General features: G+C 44.8%; 3 protein-coding genes across 3 annotated transcripts in view; 2 read left to right on the top strand and 1 right to left on the bottom strand.

The window, feature by feature from the left end:
- Nucleotides 1-2,721, top strand: part of NXN (nucleoredoxin) — a gene marked incomplete at its 5' end in the record, with an annotated part of 147,036 nt that extends 144,315 nt beyond the window's left edge. The window contains one exon of the mRNA XM_004685142.2: nt 2,280-2,721. Within this exon, the coding sequence (XP_004685199.1) occupies nt 2,280-2,462 (183 nt within the window). The remainder of the gene's footprint in view (nt 1-2,279) is intronic.
- Nucleotides 2,722-10,290: 7,569 nt separating this feature from the next.
- RNMTL1 (RNA methyltransferase like 1) lies at nt 10,291-16,533 on the bottom strand. Its single transcript, XM_012726578.1, has 4 exons — nt 16,207-16,533; nt 15,700-15,944; nt 13,608-13,775; nt 10,291-11,613 (listed from the first exon to the last, which is right to left on the bottom strand). Exons 1-4 carry the CDS (start codon nt 16,515-16,517, stop codon nt 11,084-11,086), a joined length of 1,254 nt encoding a protein of 417 aa, XP_012582032.1. The 5' UTR covers nt 16,518-16,533; the 3' UTR covers nt 10,291-11,083.
- A 54-nt stretch (nt 16,534-16,587) lies between these two features.
- The window catches only part of GLOD4 (glyoxalase domain containing 4), a 19,611-nt gene continuing 14,985 nt past the window's right edge, over nt 16,588-21,213 (top strand). The window contains exons 1-3 of the mRNA XM_012726579.1: nt 16,588-16,721; nt 18,837-18,886; nt 19,407-19,527. Of these exons, the coding sequence (XP_012582033.1) occupies nt 16,623-16,721; nt 18,837-18,886; nt 19,407-19,527 (270 nt within the window). The 5' untranslated portion in view covers nt 16,588-16,622. The remainder of the gene's footprint in view (nt 16,722-18,836; nt 18,887-19,406; nt 19,528-21,213) is intronic.

Genomic DNA, 21,213 nt, shown 5'->3' with positions numbered 1-21,213 from the left:
TGCTCAGCCCTGGGGGTAGAGTGAACAAAGCAGGTTCACAGGGTCCGGCCTTGGGGCCCCAAGCTGCTCCACACAAAGCACACAGGGAGGCAGCTCTGAATTGATTCGACTCTAACCACTTTCCACTGGCTCTGAGAGAAAGGGGTGTGGAATGGAAAGGGCCCAGCCCGGGTGGGGGCGGGGCAGGGGCTGGAGCTCCAGTAACTGCTATAGAAATGTGAGTGAAAAGGAGCATTTGTAGGTTTTCTATATACTGGGCACCCAGCCAAGGGCTTCACCTGCACAATCCCATTTGCTCTTCACCTCTCTGGCTGAGAATGGAATTAGTACCCTTTCACAGATGAGGAAAGGAGACAGATGTGAGACTGGCCAGCTGGGCTGTGTGTGCTGGCTGCCTCACGCCTGGTGTCAGGAACTGTTAAGAAACCCATTTCACAGGGGGAGAGACCTGAGTGGAAGTGCCTCACAAAACCCACGCATTAAGTAAGTAGCAGAGCCTGAGTGGGAGGCCAGCAGGATTCCATTTGCAGTGCTCTCCCTTTCTGCCCATGTGGGCTGGCAGGTGGCACTCGGCTTTGGGCTTGAGGAAAGGCGGCCCAGATCAGGAAGTTGAATGGATCAGCTGGTGTCATTTTCTCCTCGGGTTCCCCTCCTCACTGCCCCTGCCCGCTGCATACCTGAAGCTTTGGCTTGGACACTGTTGGTCCAGATCTCCGTCCTTGTGTTCAGAAGTGAGGCATCATGGGAATGGGGGTAGGCACAGGGCCTGGACATCACGCAGACTTCAAGGGCTTCGAGTCTTCCCAGGGCTAATGGGAACCTCAGCCTTCGTCCTGTCCACTTTAGCAGCAGAAGTCATCCCACTGAAGCCTTAGTAGACATCAAAGCTCATCCCTGTGCTTTGCTCAGAAGAAGTGTGTGTGGGGTGGGGGTGAGGCACTTAGCTTGGCCTCTGCTTCCTCATGGGAACTGTATGTATAGTATTTATCCAGATGTCCCCTCTACTTATCATGAAAATTGTTCTCTAACTCATATGAAGGGCCCGCATTAGGTGAACAGGGCCAAAGAGGTTGAATCACCCAGCATTCTGGAAAGTGCCTGCTGTTCAGGAAAGGGGATTTGGAGGGGGAGAAATGGTTACTAATAATCTCAAAGATTTACCCTTTGAAGAAAGGAATGTTTTTTTTATTTTCTCAGAAACTGGCAAGTTGTAAATTTCATGCCTCCTGTGAGCCAGCATTTAAGGCCAGTCATACCCATGCCTTTCTGTGCAGGTCTTTTCATTAACTTTTAATTTTTTTAATATTTACTTTTATTTATGTATGTATACAAGAACTGGGGTGCAGGCTATAGATGTAGGGGTGAGAGAATTCACCAGAGACAGAGTGAGGAGCAGAAATAGGTGGGTTGACTGCTGAGGGGAGCAACGGATGAGACAGGAGAGGTCTGCTGCACCATGTGGGTCAGCTCCCTGGCTGGGGATCGAACTCATGCTGTAGTGGCTGACAACAGCCTGACAGTGCTAAGACTTTAATCCCTTGTATCACCAGGGAGGCCCACTGCAGGTCTTTTCAATCAGTGAGACTATCTTATAGTGAGACATTCTTGGCATGGTTATATGGAGTCCATTTTCTCTTATCTAACCAGTGGGGGGTCAGAAGCATAAAAGGTAATCTCTAATGGTTGCTCCCTTACACGTCCTTTCTCCTTGTCTTCAAATTTCTGTTTGCTTTACACTTGAAAAGGTTACATCTGATATTAAGGAACTTGGTCTAGACGGTATTTGGATGTGTATGATAAATGTTGTGAAGCCATGTGGACTTAGAAGTGCTTTCACTGCCTCACCTTCCTCGTGGACTCTGCCCCCCTGAAACCACTGGTGCGGGTGGGAGTGAGGCCACTGAATTGTTTCTGCTTAAACACATTCCAGAGCTGAAACCCAGACTGGCTTCAGATAATTCACAAGAGGGCTACAAATAATTGAGAGCTGATTGCAGACTTAAGTAATCAAAGGATAGCTGTTATTATACCAAGCAGAGGATTTATCACACTTGCTTTCAGGATAATAAAGATGACTTACCTGATGGCCTGGGGTAATACAGAAGGAAGACGGCCTCCTCCCCCCCTCCCTCCAGAGCAGGGTCCCTTTCTGAAACCCCATCATCCCTGGAGGGCGGCGCAGTCTTTAGGATGCAAGCCATCTGCGAAGCTGGGCCCGGGAAACTCTACCCTCATTCTTGAAAACTTACTGGTTCTCTCCCTCTTCTGCTGATTTCCAGGACGACATGACCGACTCCCTGCGAGATTACACCAACCTGCCCGAGGCTGCCCCTTTGCTCACCATTCTGGACATGTCAGCCCGGGCCAAGTACGTGATGGACGTGGAAGAGATCACCCCTGCCATTGTGGAGGCCTTTGTGAATGACTTCCTAGCAGAAAAGCTCAAACCAGAGCCCATCTAGTGGGACTCTGGCCTCATGAGACGTTATTTAAAACTCAGTCTCCTCTTCCTCCTCTTCTCCTTCCTTCCCTCCACCCTTGGGCTTTTCCAGCGTGTCCTGAATCACACAACCCAAGTGTCCAACCTCTCTGTGGTGCCTTGTTTTCTGCATTAACTCCTCCTCAGTTAGCACCCTAGGGTGCACATCTTCTCAGCAGCAGAAGAACCCACAATGTTTGGAAACTCTGCTTGGGATTCACGGGGCTGGCATAATCTGGCCAGAACTGCATCTCTCAGTCACTAGTTCCTGACGTCCTCCTGCCAAGTGAACATAAAGGAATACTGCGCTGGTGCTCTGGCTCCGCCTCGGGTGTCAGCACGCACTGAGACAGCTCAGTGAAACACGTGCGTGCAGGCAGAGCAGGGAAAGGGCCGGGGCCTCATGGCCTCGGCTCAGAGCCTTTCCTAGGTAACTTAGGCTGTCTTGTGTGAGGGAAAAGCACCAGCTTGTCAGTTCCAGACCTCAAAGGAAGCTTGTGTTCTTTTCTAGTAAGAAAAGTAGCTATGGAAACGATTCCTATAGTAATTGCTTGCTTTTATTGAGCTCCTACCATGTGACAAGAGCCTCTCATTCCTTCCTTATATCACTTGCTTGACCTTGATCTTCTTCAAGTTTCTGCCTTCTCAGAAGGACCTCCCTTCCTATCCCGAAATTTTGTTAATAAATTCTTCCCTGTGGACATCTTCTCAAGAAGATGGACTTGTCTCCGAGTTTGTAGTGTAGCACAAGTCACCAGCACAGAACTGACTCAGCCCTGCTCAGTGGGCTTGGAGCCACCGTGCTCCTCTGAGGCACCGACACCCACTTTTGGTTACCCCCGTCATTCCCTGTTCTTTTCAAAGCAGAACTAAAAAAAGAGAAGAAATTACCTGAAGTTTAGCTTTTCCCTGCAGGACCTGCAGAAAAGGCTGTGCCCTAGGGTGGGAGTGAGAACAGGGGGCCTGTCAGTCAGTATGCCCTTGGCTCCACTTTCCTAGGGCCATGTAGCTCAGCGCCTTACTGGTGCTGAACTGAACTTCAAAATAAACAACTCTGCTCTTAGGATTTGGGACAGAGGGCTTTGTCCTAGGGACTCTAGGGTTTCAGCCATCAGTAAAGTGTCAGGGTCTTTAAAACAATCCCAGGCCTGACCCGCAGCTCCACTTACCACTCTGACAACCAAGGCCATTTATTTGGAAAACTAAGTTCCCCCAATTAGCTGTTGATACCATTTGCTCCTTGCCAAATTATTGGGTTGTTGATTTGTAGTTCAGAGGTAGGTACAAATCTAGTTGGCAATTAGACTGTTACTGATGTCACCAGCCTGAAATACAATCATTTAGTAAGAAATAAAGCAGGCATCTCTGGACATTATCAACCATTTGGCCTTTCCTGTCCTTAATAACAGAAATGCTTTACTTGTGGTGCGGTGTTCTATGGGAGGTGGGCAGTAGGGGAATGGGACATTCGAGATCCGTTGCCCTTCACTGGGCATCTGGTAGCTATGCTCCACGGTTTTTGAGACTTACCCCAGACCTAACAGGGCCGTTGGTCATCCACTGAATTCTCCAGAAGCCAAGAAGCACATCCTGATTAGACCACCAGAAGCAGATCCCAGATGGAGCTTCGCCACCTTCTCCCCAGGTTTGACCTACCTTAGCATGGGGTGCAGACACCCTCGTGGAACACTAATCTTCTCCCAGCAAGGCAGCAAGCACTTTTAAGCCTGAGGAAACCTTCTGGGGGGAGACAGGGAGTCCCCCACGGGTGTCCCTGTGAACACTGGGGCAATATTTGGAGACCCTTAATTAACCCAGTCTGCCCTAGGGTTTCTCTGAAACCCCAGGTTTGGGGTGGCTTGAGAGGACATGGTGAAGTGGACCTAGCTCATAAAACGGATGGGATTCCTGCTCTTGCCCTATGTAATGGCTTTGGAGGTAAAGTGGGCTCGTGGCAGCTATTTCTGGGGCAGCTGTTTAGGGGGGACCCACTACAAAGTCATTGCAGGTGAAAAACGGGTCTTTTGTGAGGCTCCTGTGGTCTGTATGGGGCCCACTGAACTAGTTGCTGATATCAGGTGGATCCTTGACACCAGAATTCTCCTTTTGGAGTGGGCATGTGGGATGATTAAGGTTGGTGGGGAGGGTCAACTAAAGTGGTGCTTTAGATTTATACAGGCACACCTCAGATTTATTGCAGGTTCTGTTCCAGATCACCACAATAAAGTGAAGGTTGCACTAAAGCAAGCCATCTGAATTTGTTGGTTTCCCAGAGCGTATAAAAGTTACCTTTACACAAACAGTAGTCTATTAAATGTGCAACAGTATGTCTAAGTAACAGTGTACACAGCCAAATGAAATCTGACAGACAGGATGTGAGCACGTGCTGCTGGAAAAATTGCACCAATAGATTTAGTCCACAAAAGCTGGCCACAAACCTTTGATTTAAAAAAAAAAAAAAAAACACCATATCTCCAAGTGCAACAAAGTGAGCTGTGCCTGTATAGTGGCGACTTTGCGGGTAAAGACTGGGGGAGGATCACCAGCCAGTGCCAAGCCCAGGGAAGTCCTATCTTACAAGTGCAAGAGACCTTCAAGGTTATTGATGCAGACGAAGTGGGTGGCTTCTTAATTCCCACTAAGCAGCTCCAAAATACCTTAAAATTCTTGTTGCTAATTGGAAGCAGGTTAAAACACCAGCTGTGACATATGCAAGGGCTTCCGCCAGCAGCAAGGGAAGCCTTGCAGTGCGCAAGAGGCAGGATGGTGGCTGTAAAAATGCCACCTTGGGGCTCCAGAGATTTGTGTTCTGAATGACTTCCAGGCCCCGTTCTGCCCATTTCACAACAGAGATGGGATTTTTTAAACCTGTCTCCAGCAATAAAGATCTACATAGGAAAAGGGGTTGTGTGCTTGGGACTGACATACAGGGTGTGTACAGTGGTGGCTGTAAATGGGAGGGCGACTGCTCCCTCCCAACCCCCAAGTGTGTCCTTGACATCAAAGACTCACTTATCTGAGCACTGAGAGCCAGCACTGCTTTTCTGACGTCAACCAAACTTCAAGTGGTGGTTTTCAGCCAGACTTTGTTTTTTCCTGTTGCCAAATTAAAGACACTAAAAAGCTGTTCTCTCCTCCTGCTGCCTTGTTTCAGGGAAGCAAACTGAATTCTGTCCCGATAGAGACATAGGCTGTGGTGGAGGAACAACACATCAGCTGGGCCTGGTAAGAGGGTGCACTGTCAGCTAGGGGGGAAGCCCCGGGTGCCACACACCGTGCAGAGGCCCCGCACACTTGGAATTGTAGAGCAGGGGACCTGAGCGCTGTGTGGCACAGGCTCCTGCAGTCATGGGCACAGAGCCGCACACCTTCTGTTCACTGCCATTGTCCCGCAGCTCAGGCAAGCCCCTGCTTGCCCCCTAAGACCTGAAAGCAAGCAGCGAGAATTGTGGGGAGGCTCAGCAGTGCCCTCTGCAGCTTCTCCCTGGTGCTGCTGTGTGATCTGAGACTCAAAAAGACACAGAGTTCAGGGGGATTTTCATGGTCACCCTGAAGTAGTAGTGTCGAAGTGCGCTTACAACCCTCTTTGGTGAGACCAAGAGAGATGCCTGCTGTCCTGTGAGCAGGCTGCTCAAGAGAAAGCTCTTGGGATAAATGGCTGTTTTGTGTTAGTTTCATGATTAGTGTTCATGGAGCATTGCAAAGAACGACCTATTTTCTAGGAAATAAAAGGCTCGTATATAGGAAAATATTATGTTGGCTCTACTTCATGGCAGGATTTTCCCTTTTGATGGAGGGATGTAACATAAGCATGTTCTAAATGCTCTTAAACGTGGAAGCATGATGTTAATAAGCATCATTGTTGAAGGTTTAAGCATGTTAACCTCTTGGTGTTTGGGAAAACTTCCCATGCCAAGAGGTGACTTTAGGTTTGGGTAGGACTTGTTTTGAGGGAGACTGGTGGATTTCCATTAAATAATGTGGCAACTCATGACAGCCTCTGACCCTGCCAGAGTGCCACACAGAGGAGGCAGACAGTCTCAAGTATGGATTCCTGGGTGCTCACACCTCACACAAGTCAGTCATCCACCTGGGCCAGAGCTAGGGTATAGCAGGAGGCATGTTAGAACCCAGGACCAAATCATCATCATCATCATCATCATCATCTCAGTCAGTTCGGGTCCCTTTTCCTATCACTGAGGCACAAGGGAAACTGGGAGGTCAGGCATAGCTGGAGCCATGTCTCCTTCCCAATCTTTGTCTACTTCTTGCAATTTTTTTTTCATATCTAGATCTATATAGATATATAGATGCATACAAGAACTGGAGTACAGACCCAGAGGTGCAGGGGGTGAGAGGATTCACCAGAGATAGAGTGGGGAGCAGAACAGGCAGATTGACTGAAATACACCGCTGAGGGGAGCAGGGTCAAGACAGGAGAGGTCTGTGCCATGCGGGTCAGCTCCCTGGCCAGAGATGGAACTCGTGCTGCAGTGACTACGGATAGCTTCAAAGTGCTGCACTTTAACCCACTGAGCCACCAGGGAGGGCCCTCTTCCTGCAATTTGAAGCAGTAGCAGCTTTGGTGATGGCCTTCTTCAACTATGTGACTTTAGTTGAAAAGAGTGACTGTTCCCTACAAAGCAAACATAAGAACAAAACTGGCACCATCTTGTAATACATTCAGCTTTTCCGTTATACTTGGTCTTTGAGCATCTTCCTGAGGTTTTCGACAAGGACTCTACATGCAGCTGCTCTCTCAGCTGCTCCAATGTAATACGGCCACCAGTTCAGAGACTTAGAGCAGTCAGTCAGCTCCTCTACGAGTTTAGCTTCATCTTAGTGCATGCAATGATGAAAATAGAAGACATTGGTTTAAAGGAGCCTGTTAAAAACAAACAAACAACTTTAAGGGGCAACCAGTCAGGTCTTGCCTACAGCTGGTCAGGAGGGAGCCTCCGGTCCTGCTACACAGCTGGTTCTCAGCATATGTCAAGGATCCCTGCCTCCAGTGACCAAACTGGGCTGTTGCTCACCACCCAAAAAGCCAACTGAACCAGGAGCATCTTAACAAAGGAGTTGATTCGAATTAGCCACCAAGGGAGTCAGTAGAATTGACATCCTAAGAGCCAGCTCTGAAAGGCAGTGGTGCTGTGATTGTATAAGATGGAGGAAGATGTGGGCACAAGGGATGGGAAGGGAGTGGGGGATTCACCTCTGGCCCAAGGGGGTGCCGGGCAGCCTGGGCATGGTAAGTCATAGCTTTTGGCTTTCAGCAGGGAGTAAGTGTCTCTTCAGGGACATCACCTGGCAATAGTCAGCATGTTCGCTTCTGATGTTACTATGAACCTCAGAGGGCACAGGGAATTTTTGTTAAGAGATAGAACACAATTATTCAAGCTCCCAGAAATGCAGCTGGAGGAAAAAACATTAAAATGAAAAATAGTTAAAGGTTAATCACAAGGAGGTGATAGCTGGAAAGGGGAAACATAGGGTGGTTACAATTTAATTCCATTTAGTCCTAATTCTTAATCTAGGGAGATTTTTCCACAAGATGGAGGGGATTCACCCAGACTTCCAGAATCATCCATATGGCAGAATGTCAAGTGGAACTAAGAGCAGAGAGCAGCTCAGCTTGGATGATGATGACATCTGCTGTTGCTATTAACCTGGGGCAAGTGGTAGAAGGTCTGCGGTTAAACTAGTCCTGGGAAGTCCCTTGATCCTAATCTGGAGCAAGAGCTGTGAGTAGGGGACGGGTCGGGAGGTTTCAGCTCCCGGGAGCCTGAAGCTTCAAGTGAAGAGTAAGACAGTGGTGGGGCATCAGCATTTGCCCAGCGCCGCGTTCTCTGGGGCTCTATTCTGAGGGGTCAGTGGTATTTCTGTTGCAGCCACTCCCCATTTCCTCTTTGATTTTTTGGTTCAGTATCCTGTACTTCAGGTTCTGCTGAAAAATAAGTGACACTCTGGATGGGTCTCCAACTGCAGCACTTTTGAGTACAACTGGTTTGCAAAATGCCCTCTGTAGTGGAGGGAGTCTTTAGACTCCAACTTATTTTTCAGTAAATCCTGGAAAAATCCCCACCTCTCTTCAGGGTGGGAAGTGGTTGAAGCATGGCTGCCACCTGGTGGTAGAAACCACACTGCAGCACCCCCTAAAACAAAGGCAAACGAGCAGCCTGGCCAAACCTTTTGAGTTTTTCAGGCAGTGTCTGCTTGTTATATATTGTGGAGTATTTACTCCTATTTCCTAGGGAAATGGTGTCAGAACAAATGTTAGCCTAATAGTAGAGAATTCAAGACAGTGAGTTTCCAGTGTCACTGATACTTTCTTCCCCTCTTAGTCATTTTTTACTTATTTATGCATTCAGAATTGAGGTAAGGCCAGTGGTACAGGGGCGGGGAGGATTCACGAGACAGTGGGGAGCAGAACATGGAAAACTGACTGAAATACAATGCTGAGGGGAGCAGCGAGCGTGTCTGGAGAAGTCTGCCATGCCATGTGGGTCACCTCCAGGGCCAGGGATCAAATTTACTGCAGTGGCTAGGGCTAACTTCATAGCATTGTGCTTCAACCCATTGTACCACCAGGAAAGGCCCCTGTACTCATTTTAAAGAAAGGAAAATTTGCCATCTGTCAAATTATACCTACAGTAACACAGCCCATGGTGTCTGGCCACTGGCTGTGAAGTGGGTAAGAAGTAAATTTTTCTTCTTACACCTAGGATGATAATAAAATAGAATTGCCGTGTATTTTGTTTTGCACTTTTTCTAAACCGGGATTTGGTTTATAGAGTTTGTTACCCTTTCACTGATTTTTTATTTTTGTAACAAAAATCAAGGAGAACCCAGGTACAAAGATTGCAGGAGACTGGTTTCCTGCTGGAAAAGTAGGGGCTTCTTTTTAGTGACTTGTTTCTTTAGCCCTTTTCCAAGGTGTTGAGGGGCTGAATGTCAGTAGACTTGAGCGGTAGCTTCCCTGCATCAGCCAGCTGGTGTGACAGGCTTGTGTCTCTGAGGCTGACCAACTAGGCCCCAGCCTTTGTGGACTCAAAGCCCTAAAAAGGCTATGTACTCTCCTACCTTCTGAGAGCTGACAGGGATAGTCTCAAAAATAATCTGTGGGCCACTTGTATCAAACACATGGTGCCCAGGGCAAGGCCAACCAGCAGATTCATCCGTTTAGTCATGCCAGAGTAAAACCACACTTGACTTTGGTTTTCTCAAAAGGAAATTTTACTAGTGAGCTGAGGAAGTCTCGGGGGAAGAAAAATAGCCATGATTTCTCCTGAGCACACAGGCAGCAAACTGGACGTCCCTGGAATGAGCTGCTGACGTCATGCACTACAGCACTGCTGGGCAGACGGCATGCGACCGACTGTGTGCTGCTATCACTGTCCTCTCTAGGGTGGCAACAAGCACTGTTTGCACTAAGTTCCAGCAGTCCTACCACCCTCTTCCACAGTGGGTCGTAAACACAGTGATCACTACCTGCATTTGCCATCATAGCTCTGGCTATGTCCCAGGGCACCACCAAAGCCTGGACCCACCTTGCCCTGGTCCCTTAGGGAGTTGGGGGGGGGGGCAGGGTCTTGCTGCACTGTTGGGGCCTAAAGACCACAAGCCTTCATCCTCAGAGCCTCAGCCTCACCCTCTGGAGGGAGCCCTCTGCTCACATGCAACCCAGGAGCACTGGCATTTCCCTAAGAGTCTGTTTCTATCTTCAGGAGGCATGATTAATGGAAAAAAGTAACTCGAGCTAGTAAAAAGTATACACTTTTACTGAGGAAAGTGCAGGATTAAATTGAAGATTTAAAAATTCCTTTTCTGAACAAAGAGTTCTTTAAAAGACCCTCTAGAAGTGCTAAATAATGTAACATCACCTGAGGAATTAAACTGTTTCACCAGGAAGGCGGGAAATTGGGTGATACACACAATAGTGACAATTTAAGCCAAAGCTTGCATGCTGAAGAATAATCAGAGATGGACACAGACAGTTGTAAGAATTGCTGGCTCTGAATGCTATCATGCTTAGCATCACTCATCTCTTAGCAGTGACATCACTGGGCCAAACATAACAAGACAGGTGCTGAGATCCACTGATGACAGTGAAATATAGCTTTTTAATGTAATTTCTGATCTCCACAATTTATTTTCCATCGATCCATCGTCAGAAGCAAGCAAGTGGGCCTAACCCATACCCAGTACTTGATGACTACAACACACTCAAAAGAAACAAGTCTTCCCATGGTGACGCCTTCAGGGACACCCTGGAAACAAAAATCCTACTACACCATTTCTAAAAACATAGTATGCATATAAAGACGTGAAGATTTTTGTTGTTGCCATTAAAAAAAAAAATGTGTGCGTAAAACTAAGAACTGGTGGGGAGGTAGAAAATCTTGGCAAGAAATCTGACCTTTCTTATTTTTTGAGGATAAGCAGAAATTCCTGAAAATTCTTACTTTTCCAGTAACAACATCATGGTGTCGTGCCTGCCTCCTGAACACGGCCCGAGGAAGTCAGTACTGACTGTCAGCCCCTGACAATGGAGAAGGAGCTGGAAGACAATCTGAGCCTCAAGGACTGACTTGCATGTCGCTGTCAGTGGTAACTCCTGTCCCTACTGAAGTGTTCTGCCCTAATCCGCAGTTGTCTTTTCCCTTCAAAAAGCAGGATGCTTGCAGCCATGGCGGAGTTGAGGCTGTCCACACCAGGCACCACGGGGATCAGCAGCCTCCTGCCCCCCGTGCTCTCCGCCAACTGCAGGGACTCCAGGCTCACACCATGAGTCTCCCCACCGATCACCACAGCTGCTGGTGCCTCTGTCCAGTCCACATCATAACTCTGGACCTCAAGTTCAGGCAGCCAGCCTTTGTCTTCAGTTTCTAAATCCTCCTCCTCTGCTTCCTCCTCATATTTGTGAAATTTCAAGAGATGTCGGCTGGGGTCACTAGCTTTGTCAGACATCCTGGCCTGGGCATACAGGCCACAGTTGTCAGCCACGTAGACCCGGGTGTCAGGGGGCAGGTGGTCAGGCAGTGTTTCCCAGTCCAGGTTGTTGATGACGGGGACTTGGAAATGTGCACCCATTCCAGCCCGCAGCACTTTGGGTTCCCAGGCATCCACACAGCCTAGAAAATAAAAGACAGGATCTAGTCAAGACTTCAAGCCTTCCCAAAGAGATGGGGATGTAAATCAGATGAATTCTGAATCAAGAGATAAAGCAAAATATGTCTGCTGTAGCCTTCTTGACAGCGGGGACCTGCTAAGCCTCTCCAATTAACAATCTGGTCACAGGGACCTTAGGAATAATGCCTCCTAGTGCCGACACAGATTTTACTCGTTTACCATACACCAGTGCCGGACTTTGTACAGAAGATGTAAAGAGCATCAAAGTCCCCATTGACAAGAAGCTCTTTGTATAGGGGGCAGTAGCACTGGCCACAGGAAAAACATCCCAGAGAACATCACACTGAGCTGGCTCAGGCAGAGGAAAAGTTACAGAGAGAAGAGAGCCACAGTTCAAGAACTGTAAGTAATGTGATCAGATCAATAAATGGGTGAAGATGTAACAGGAGATGAGACCCACAGTAGGCAATACCAAAGTTAAAGCCTGAGTATGACAATGAAGGGTCTGAAACACCGTGATGAAGAGAATATGGTTTAAATTTATGAAAGACTAGTTTGGCTTGGAGTGGAGCAGGGAAGATGCCAGTGATGAGGCAATTATAATAATCTAGGGGATGACAAGAACCAGAAACAAGGCAACACCCTTTTCATTGTCTCTCTTTTATACTTATACACACACACACACACAGGCCTGCCTTTCACACTGCATAGAGGCCAGCAAAAGTGACTTGCTGGCCCTCCTTGGTGGCACAGTGGGTTAAAGCATAGCACTATGGAGCTATCTGCAGCTATTGCAGCATGAATTCAATCCCCAAGCAGGGAGCTGACCCACATGGTGCAGCAAACCTCTTCTGACCTGCCCGCTGCTCCCCTCAGCAGTGTACTTGGTTGATCTGTCTTTTTTGCTCCTAACTCTATCTCTGGTGAATCTTCATAATCCCTGCAAATCTCTGGCTGAACCCCAGTTCTGTATGCATAAATAAACCTTAAAAAAAAAAAAAGAGGAACAATTTAGGCAAGTCTCAGGGAAAGGGGTGCCATATTAATTTGCTATTAATTTAAGCTCTGAAGTTGTTTCAAGGTTTCTAACGAATGATACTTTTTTCCCACCCCTCAGAGTTGTAAGAGCATTTTAAACATGTCCCAACAATGAGGCAAGTAAACCGAACTAATCCCAATTTCTAATGAGAGAAGACAGGCTAATTTGCTTGTGGAGTATTTAATCAATCCTCAAGTTAAGGAAAATGGATCACAACTTCATAACCACACTTAGGCATGATTCCTTTCATGGGATGCAAAAATGGGATTCAAAATATCAAGACCTTAAAAAAAAAAAAAAGATTTTCTTCATTCATGCGTACAAGAACTGGGGTACAGGCCAGAGGTGTGGGGGGCAGAGTAAGAGGATTCACCAGAGACAGAATAGGGAGCAGAACAGGCAGATTTACCAAAATACATGGCTGAGGAGAGCAGTGGGTGAGACAGGAGAGGCCTGCCATGTGATGTAGGTCAGCTCCTTGGCCCGGCTTGAAACACGGCTGCAGTGGTTGTGGCTGGCTTCATACTGCTGCATTTTAACCTGCTGTGCTGCCAGGGTGGGCCCCCAAAATATCAAGGCCCTTACAACAAAGATCTCACAAGCCCAACAAGATCCCTACAAACCCAATGAAACCTAGTGTTCAAACTCCCATCTATTCTTTCCCTGATTGACTTTAATTTTTTAAAAAATAACTTAGCAGTTATCAAAATAATTTTAAAAAGTGAACCTTTCCTGAATTACTTAGTGTATACCCGGCAGAATGCTAAGTCTAAATGTGCATCTCAATCCCAAAACAACCCTACCAGGTAGATTCTGTTATGCCCACTTTACAGATGAGCAAACTGGACACTCAGAATTTGTGCACAAACCTACAGCTAATAAAGGCCAGATGTAAGATTTAAGTGAGCCAGGTCATTTAAAAATGGCCACCGTCCACTCAGTAACAGGCACCCTTACCTTTGGTGAGTAACACCTTGCTGCAGCCTGCCCCAGCAGCCGATCTCAGAATCGTCCCCAGGTTCCCAGGGTCACGGAGATTGTCACAAATCAACAATAAGGGCAGTGAATGATGAAGCTGAGTCTCTGGGTATGTCATCTTAACATGATCGGGCTTGGCAAAAATCCCTGAGGAAACAAAACAGTTACTTCAATTGTTTGATGCTGACGTGGGAATAATTTGACTTTTCATTTATTTGTCATTCTTGCTGTATTATAACATGAAAACGGTCTGATTAAAAAAAAAATCATATAACAGAAAGTCTTAGCAGTGAGCCTTTCAAAAAAAACAAGTTTCAAACTTTTTTCAAACTTTCAGAACATGTTCCATTCATCTAAATTACATATATTTACCTATACATAGATGTTTTTTCCTTTTCTATTAAAAAAAAAAATCACACCCTATGCATTATTCCATAATCTAATTATTTAATACCCATGAACACCAAATGTGTTGGAGAATTTACCATATCAACACATTTGGAGCTACCTTATTTCAATTATTTGGTTCCTCTCCAAGGTCTGACATTTAGATTATTTTGTTTTCCCTATTTTAAAAAATACTGCAATGAACACCACTGTATGAGTGCGTAGATCAAAATACTTCCTGAGGATAAACAGTTATGTGAAATGGATATGTGGAATAATTCTTCATTTTGTAACATATACTGCCAAACTGCCACTCCCCCACTCCTACCCCTTGGCTATCTCAGATTATTCACTCCAACCAACAATAGATAAATTCTAGTACCTAATCCATTAATGAAGCAATGGAATGGTATTAGGTAACTATGTACTATAAGATCTTGTACTTAAAGAGTCACAGCCACAAGACCAGCCAGTGGTGCAGGGGACCTTAGAAATCCTTTCACTCCTACTTAAACAGCCATGGTGATAAGAACTTATTACTTCTGGGGGCCCCACTTAAATTACTGGGCTTGAAAGATGTCTCTGAAATCTGACCTTACTTATTTCTCCCTTTACCCTTCTCCAATGTGAAATAAAACATGGCAAGTTGAATAATATATGTTTTTAAGAAGCATGAAATGATGAAAACAGTAGTGATAAAGGGACTTCAGAAGTCCAAGATGGGCTGGTCACTGTTAGCACACATGCTCAAAAGCAGCAAACAGTAAAATTGAGTCACACTTCCACTGTGGCGTGGGGTAGAAACTAAAGAGGTACAATTCATGAGCATAAAGATACTCAGCAGTCCAAGCTCCCACCCTAGAAGAATTCTTTTTTTTTCTTCTTAGGAGTATAGAGGTCCTAAGTATAGAGGTAGAGTCTTGTGGCTTACTGGGTTTTACAGAAACAGGAGATGGCTCCCCAAATTTTCTTGGTCCAACTATTAGCTGCAATGACCCCTGAGAATACATGTACATAACTGGTATAAAAGAACCTAGCTTTAACTTTAGATAACCCCTCTGGTCCAACTGTGCCTTATTATCAAGAGAAACTAAACTTACAGTAACTCACTGTTGAGCTCAAGTATAACTCCAAAGTCAAGAAGACATAAATTTACCCATGTTTGGATAAAAAGTCAAAGTGCTCAGTGACATGATTACAGAAAACCTTAAGTTAGATTCAACCAAATGAAGAAACAAACTCCAGAAGACAAGCTTTCCTTCTCAATAGGCTGCTGAACAGGGCAATACACTGCCACTCACTACACTGCATAACTATAGTAGTATCACAACAACAACACAAGTTTTGAGGGAATGGAAGGCTACATCTTTTAGTAGACATTTTCTTAACTTGGCATTAAAGGTCGATGAAATGGCCTAAAAACAGGCAAACAAACAAACCAATGTGTGATGAACAGCAGTTATTCCCAGAAATTACAAAAGCCATAATAAACACGTGAAAGCTGGCCTCGGTTACTCCTGACAATATAAAAAGCACAATTTGAGAATGCTGGAGTTTGTTTGGTTTTTTTTTTTTTAGTGTGTTGATAAAAGATTTGTCAATAATAATTTGATTTTGATTTAGATAAAATATGTTGTCCTCAGCCAGGTCTCTGCTTCTAGTGATATACTGTATAACCACTGACCAATTATTCCTTGTGGTGTTACTAGGTCCGACCAGTCCTTGATATCCTCAAATTTCACCTTAATGAGGCTGACACCTTTCAGCTTGTCAACTGGCAGCTCCTTTATATATTCCAGACGGCTAAAGAAGAAAATCTGTGGCACGGCACCAGCCTTGAGTGCGTCTGCAATCAGCCTGCGACCTTCCAACAGAATCTTCCCATGCTTTTCCCGAAAAGGCCTGGACTTAACAATTGTCATCACGGTGCTGTAGGAAAGAACAAAAAGACGGGTAATTACTAACATCCTAATGGTAGCATATCTAGTTCTAGCAGACACAGAAATTCTAGGGCTTCACAGACGTAGAAAGCCAATTTCAAGAACTCCCTTTTTGTACTTAATCTGAATAATCAAAAGCAGCGGGTTGTATTGGATGAGGTCCTTCATCCGGAGGGAAGGTTGTTAAAAGTCCCGCTTTAAGAGGGAAGAAAAGTGGAAATACTACTTATCAAACCTCAGGAACACATCACCTCAGCCTCCTGTCGCCGGGTAAAGCCTTATCGTAGCGAAGCCCCAAGTCTTCCCAGGTGCTGGGCGCCTGGAATGGGTGCTTTTGAAGTGGCTGCTTCGGTCGTTGCTCGTGGGAACGGATCTCAGCCGCCTTCCGGGGCTGCTTCCCAGGCCCGGGCTTCCGTTCCTCCACCTGTCCCGACGGAAACAGTACTTTCACGGGGCTCCGCCGCAGGGCCCGGACCCACCGCCGCGAGTCAATGTCCCAAATCTGGAAGACGGGCAGCAACCGGCGCTCGACCAAGCCAGGGCCTCTCACTAGTGCCGCCATCTTCCCCCGCGCGTCGGCTACGTCACGGAAGCGCGCCGACCGCGACTAGTGACGCCACTGACCGATGCGTCACCTCGACGCTGCAGTCGTGAGTGGTGTGAAATCATGGTGGCTACCGCTGTTCGCCGAGCTCTGCATTTTGTATTCAAAGTGGGAAACCGCTTCCAGACCGCACGTTTCTACCGTGATATCCTGGGAATGAAGGTGTTTGTGGGGCCGAGAGGGCGCCACCCCTGGCGCGCGAGGGTGGCGAGAGCCGCAGCGGCCGAGGGAGGGGAGAAATGGGGTGTGTCGTGATCTCAGGCGGAACCTGAGTGTCCGACGTTGGTCTCAGAACGAAGATTTTTAGCTTCAGGAAGGGTTTTGAGTCGCTCTTTGAGTTAGATAGTTACTAGTCGCCACTGTGTGCCCATTCATTTACTGAACATATTTATTGAGCTCCTGACCCTGGGGAGTTTACAGACACTCAAGGATAGTAAGCAAGACGTTATGTAATACTTGTCTAATTAATAATAACTCAGACTTCTGGTTTGGAGCCTTTCGGTCTCATTAATTGGTTTATTCAAAGTTTCGCTGTCAGGGTTGGTTTGTATGGTCTCTTGGATACTACTCTCTGGGTTTATGCTCCGACTCTCTATTCTCTACAATTCATACTAAATTGGAGGTCTACCGTTTACCGCTCCAACACCTGGAAGCAGTTCTGAGTAGCTGTGTGATTCTGTAGGGTTCACGCGGGTAGTAAACCCAAGTTGAAACTATTGGGTTGCTCCTACTAAGCAAGGGCTTTTAGAGATACAAGAGTGAAGTGAAATATAGAGACAGTGTAGGGGACAGGGAGTGCAAAAGGAGTTACCTGAAATCACTTTTAAAATATGGTCCATATTTCACGGTACTGCGTTGAGCTTTGGGGACAAAAAGAAAAATAACTCTAGTACCTGTCCTCAGTTAAAGTTTCTGCAGGTGGAAATTGGATAAATTATAACAAAACCTCAAAGCTCGCCCTTAATTCGTTTCCTCATTGATTAAAGCCTTATGAGGATTAAGCCAGAGGTAGTGTTTGACATGTCACATGTATTATATAAGTGTTAGCGACTTTCAACAACAGGAGACATTTAACTCAAATCTCGGTTGTCAGGAAATAATTCATGGATAATTCATTGCATTTGCATTGACCTCTAAAGATAGTATTTCCGGCCCTCCCTGATGGTGCCACGGTTTAAAGTGTAGCACTGCAAGCTAGCCACAGCTGCTTCAATGCGAATTCAATCCTGGGCGTGTGGATGATCCGGATGATCCGCATGGCACAGCAGAACTCCACTGTCTGGCCCCCTGCTCCCCTCAGCAATGTACTTAGTCAATCTACCTGTTCAGCTCCCACTCTGTCTCTGGTGAATCCTCTCACCGCCCCTGCACCTCTGGCCTGTACCCTAGTTCTGTATGCATACATAAATAAATCTTTTAAAAAAAATAGTATTTCCAGTGGCCAAGATTAGAGGCAGGACTATACTAGAAAAACTGAATAGCCAATACAAAAATAATGTATGTTTAAGAAACACTACTAGTTTTATGTTCCTTTAACATAACTTACTTAGTTGAGGTTGAAAGATATGGGACATCAGGACCAGTAGGTTGGATTGGTTGAAGATACTACTTCTGATAGTATGTGAAATACTATACCAAGGAATTTGGACTTTATGCCACAGTAAGTAAGCAATCATAAGAGGCCTCTTTTGCTTTTACACAGGGCAGTGATGTGATCAAAACTTTAAGGACATAATTTATGGTGTTATTAAGGAAGGAGATTTAATAAAGACTTTTTTTTTTTATAGTCTGTGAGAGAACTGGTAGAAGATTGTACTAGAACAGTAATAGTGGAAATCAAAAAGAAAAGTAGAAACTAGCACATTGAGAGCCTACTTTACTAGGTTCTGTTTTGGACACTTTAATAAATCACCTATTTTCATAGCATATTAAATGACCCTAAGCAGCTTTCTCAGAGTAACACAATTACCCAGGACAGTCAGAATTCCAAGTCAGACTTCTCTATTACTGGAGACCACACTTTTTCTGATATATCGCTCCTGCTTCCCAATCTAAATAGACATCACAATTTATGTAGTTCCCTGGCCTTTAGTATTAACCTGTTCTTTATCTCTACTACTGCTAGCCTGGGAAAGATACAAAACTCAATTTTCTTTTGTTTTACAAGTCAATCTTATAAATGATAATGTATTTATTTTGGGTTGTGCTAAATATGCTATTTGCTATTCTGTGTCAATACTAGTAAAGTTTTACAGTTTATTCTGATTTCCTTATCAGATTCTACGGCATGAAGAATTTGAAGAAGGCTGCAAAGCTGCCTGTAATGGGTATGGTGCCTTGTTTCTTAAAACCTCCGTTAGTCTCTAAAAAACAGAAGGCAGTTTCTCAGAGTGGAAAGCAGTAGAATAAATTAAGGTGGGTGTAATCAGGGCACAACTTTAGGAACACAAATTAGTATATGGTCTGGATGAAGCAATGTCTTATTAACATTTCTTTAGCTTAGTAGCCACAACGAACTGAAAAATCCCAAGGCTTGACGGGAATTGCATACTTCTAGGTGGAAAAAATAAATAAATAAATAAGAAAAATCAGAGTATGTAGGACTCTGTTTCTTGTTTTAGAGGCAAGGAAAGTGAACCTTTCCCCCAAGTAAGTGCCAAACAGATGGTCTTTGGAGCTTTGGTAATGGCTCCATACCATTGTCCACAGCCATCCTCAGCACCACCTGAGCATATCTCGTGTTTTGGGGACTTTAAGGACCAGAAGGGACTACCCACCTCTCTCTATCCAGTATTTTAGGGGAGCATATTCTCTTTGGTCACTGGGTTCATTTACTTTCATTTTTAGACCTTATGATGGGAAGTGGAGTAAAACAATGGTGGGATTTGGACCTGAGGATGATCATTTTGTTGCAGAACTGACTTACAATTATGGCATTGGAGAGTACAAGCTTGGCAATGACTTCATGGTAAATACCATTTTGTTTTAGCAAATTTTAGCTGTACCTTTATTGAAATTATTGATAGGTTTCAGGTAAAATGACTGCTGCATTGATAACTTTTGGGTTTAGTTTTATAATATAATATATAACATTGTATAATGTTACAGATTTTAAAAGAAACAATAGGAAAACAAAAAAACTACTTGGGCATCCCTGTCTTAGAGCTGGCTACAAGAAGACATGAGTTCTTCCAATATTTATGAATCAATCTCCAGACTTAGAGACAGCTATGAAGGACATGAGAGTCCTCCATGGAATGACTGAATCTTGACAGGCAGAAGGGTCAGATTAATTGGGCTGGTCAGGTGCTGATTACTATCAGAAATATTTTCTCTGATAAATGGACTCTTGTCTTTGGTCTACCCTATTAAAACCAGTGAAAAAGATTTTAAGGTAGTAAAGACTTTGCATACGTTCATTCATTCAAAAATTCAAGCTATTCTGTACTTATTATATTACTATATCTACCATTTTCTGAACTCTGGTAGAAATACTATCCCTGGGCGCAAATACATAGCAAGATAGGCATAATTAATTTCTACTCAGATCCTACTGCAGGATGTTATTTAAGTCATTTGATGATCTTGCTATTTTAACTCAAAATATTGATGTTAATGGTAGGCTTTTTTATGTAGAAAAGTGCTCATGTTTAGCAAAAACAAAAAAAAATTGGTTTTTCTTTTAATGTCTCTCACTAATTCACTTAGCAAAATTTAGATTTTGTTAGATCCTAGAAATATAATAGTGAAGTGTGTTCCTTGTCTAAAGAGCTTCCTGTCTACCAAACCACAAGCAAAGAGTGAGAATACAGTATGATAAGTACTAACATTGGGCTAATATCAGGTGGGTGTGGAAACACATAGAAGGAATTCCCAACCTAATACCAGAGAGGTGAGAGTTCACAGAGAGCTAAGTAAGTGGGCTGTGAGTGGGTCAGGTGAGACAAGTGTTGTTGGCGTATACACTGTATACAGGTCTGGAGATGAGAGAGCATGGCACTCAACATTACTGAGTAGCACCATCTGGCTGGAGAAGGAAATTGGGACCACATATATGAATATTTTCAAACTATTCTAAAAGCTGAGTGAAGCCACTTTCAGTTTGAGGCAGGGGAGAACTGCTTGACTGCTCTATTGTGGGTCTTCAAGAGATATTTAGTATTAAACTAGCCCCTGATGAGCAGTACCCTTCCTTAGGCAGTAACAGTTACAGCCCTTAACCCCTAGGCCACCAGGGAGAGTCCTCTGCAACTTTTGAAAGGACTGGATTTAAGCCACCTTACTATTAAGGTGATTATTGAGATATTTTGGTTTTGGTGTGTTTTGTTTTTTGTTTTTTTGGATTGGTTTATCTTTATTTTAAGGGCTTCCTTTTATGTTTTGTTTAGGTTCTCTTTCTGTCATGTAAGGTGTTACTTTTATTATTTTTTGTTTGTTAATTTGATGACTGAGGTTCGTGTATTTGTGTGACCTGTTTGAGGGTCTGGTTTCTGACTGGTTGTTCCTCTCCTTCATCTCTTCTCCATGTTAAGTAATTTTGGGTTTTTTGTTTTGTTTTGCCTCAATATTCATTATTATGGTACTTTGTAATAACTCCTTCAGGGTTTCTCTCTTACAGTCTTGGTGTTAATAAATTCTTTCAGTTTTTGCTTTT

Source organism: Condylura cristata, unplaced genomic scaffold (genome assembly GCF_000260355.1).
Source record: "Condylura cristata isolate star-nosed mole 26May11 unplaced genomic scaffold, ConCri1.0 scaffold00017, whole genome shotgun sequence".
Lineage (NCBI taxonomy): Eukaryota > Metazoa > Chordata > Mammalia > Eulipotyphla > Talpidae > Condylura > Condylura cristata.
Note: the sequence above shows the minus strand (reverse complement) of the source record. Positions and strands in the feature narration are given on the sequence as shown.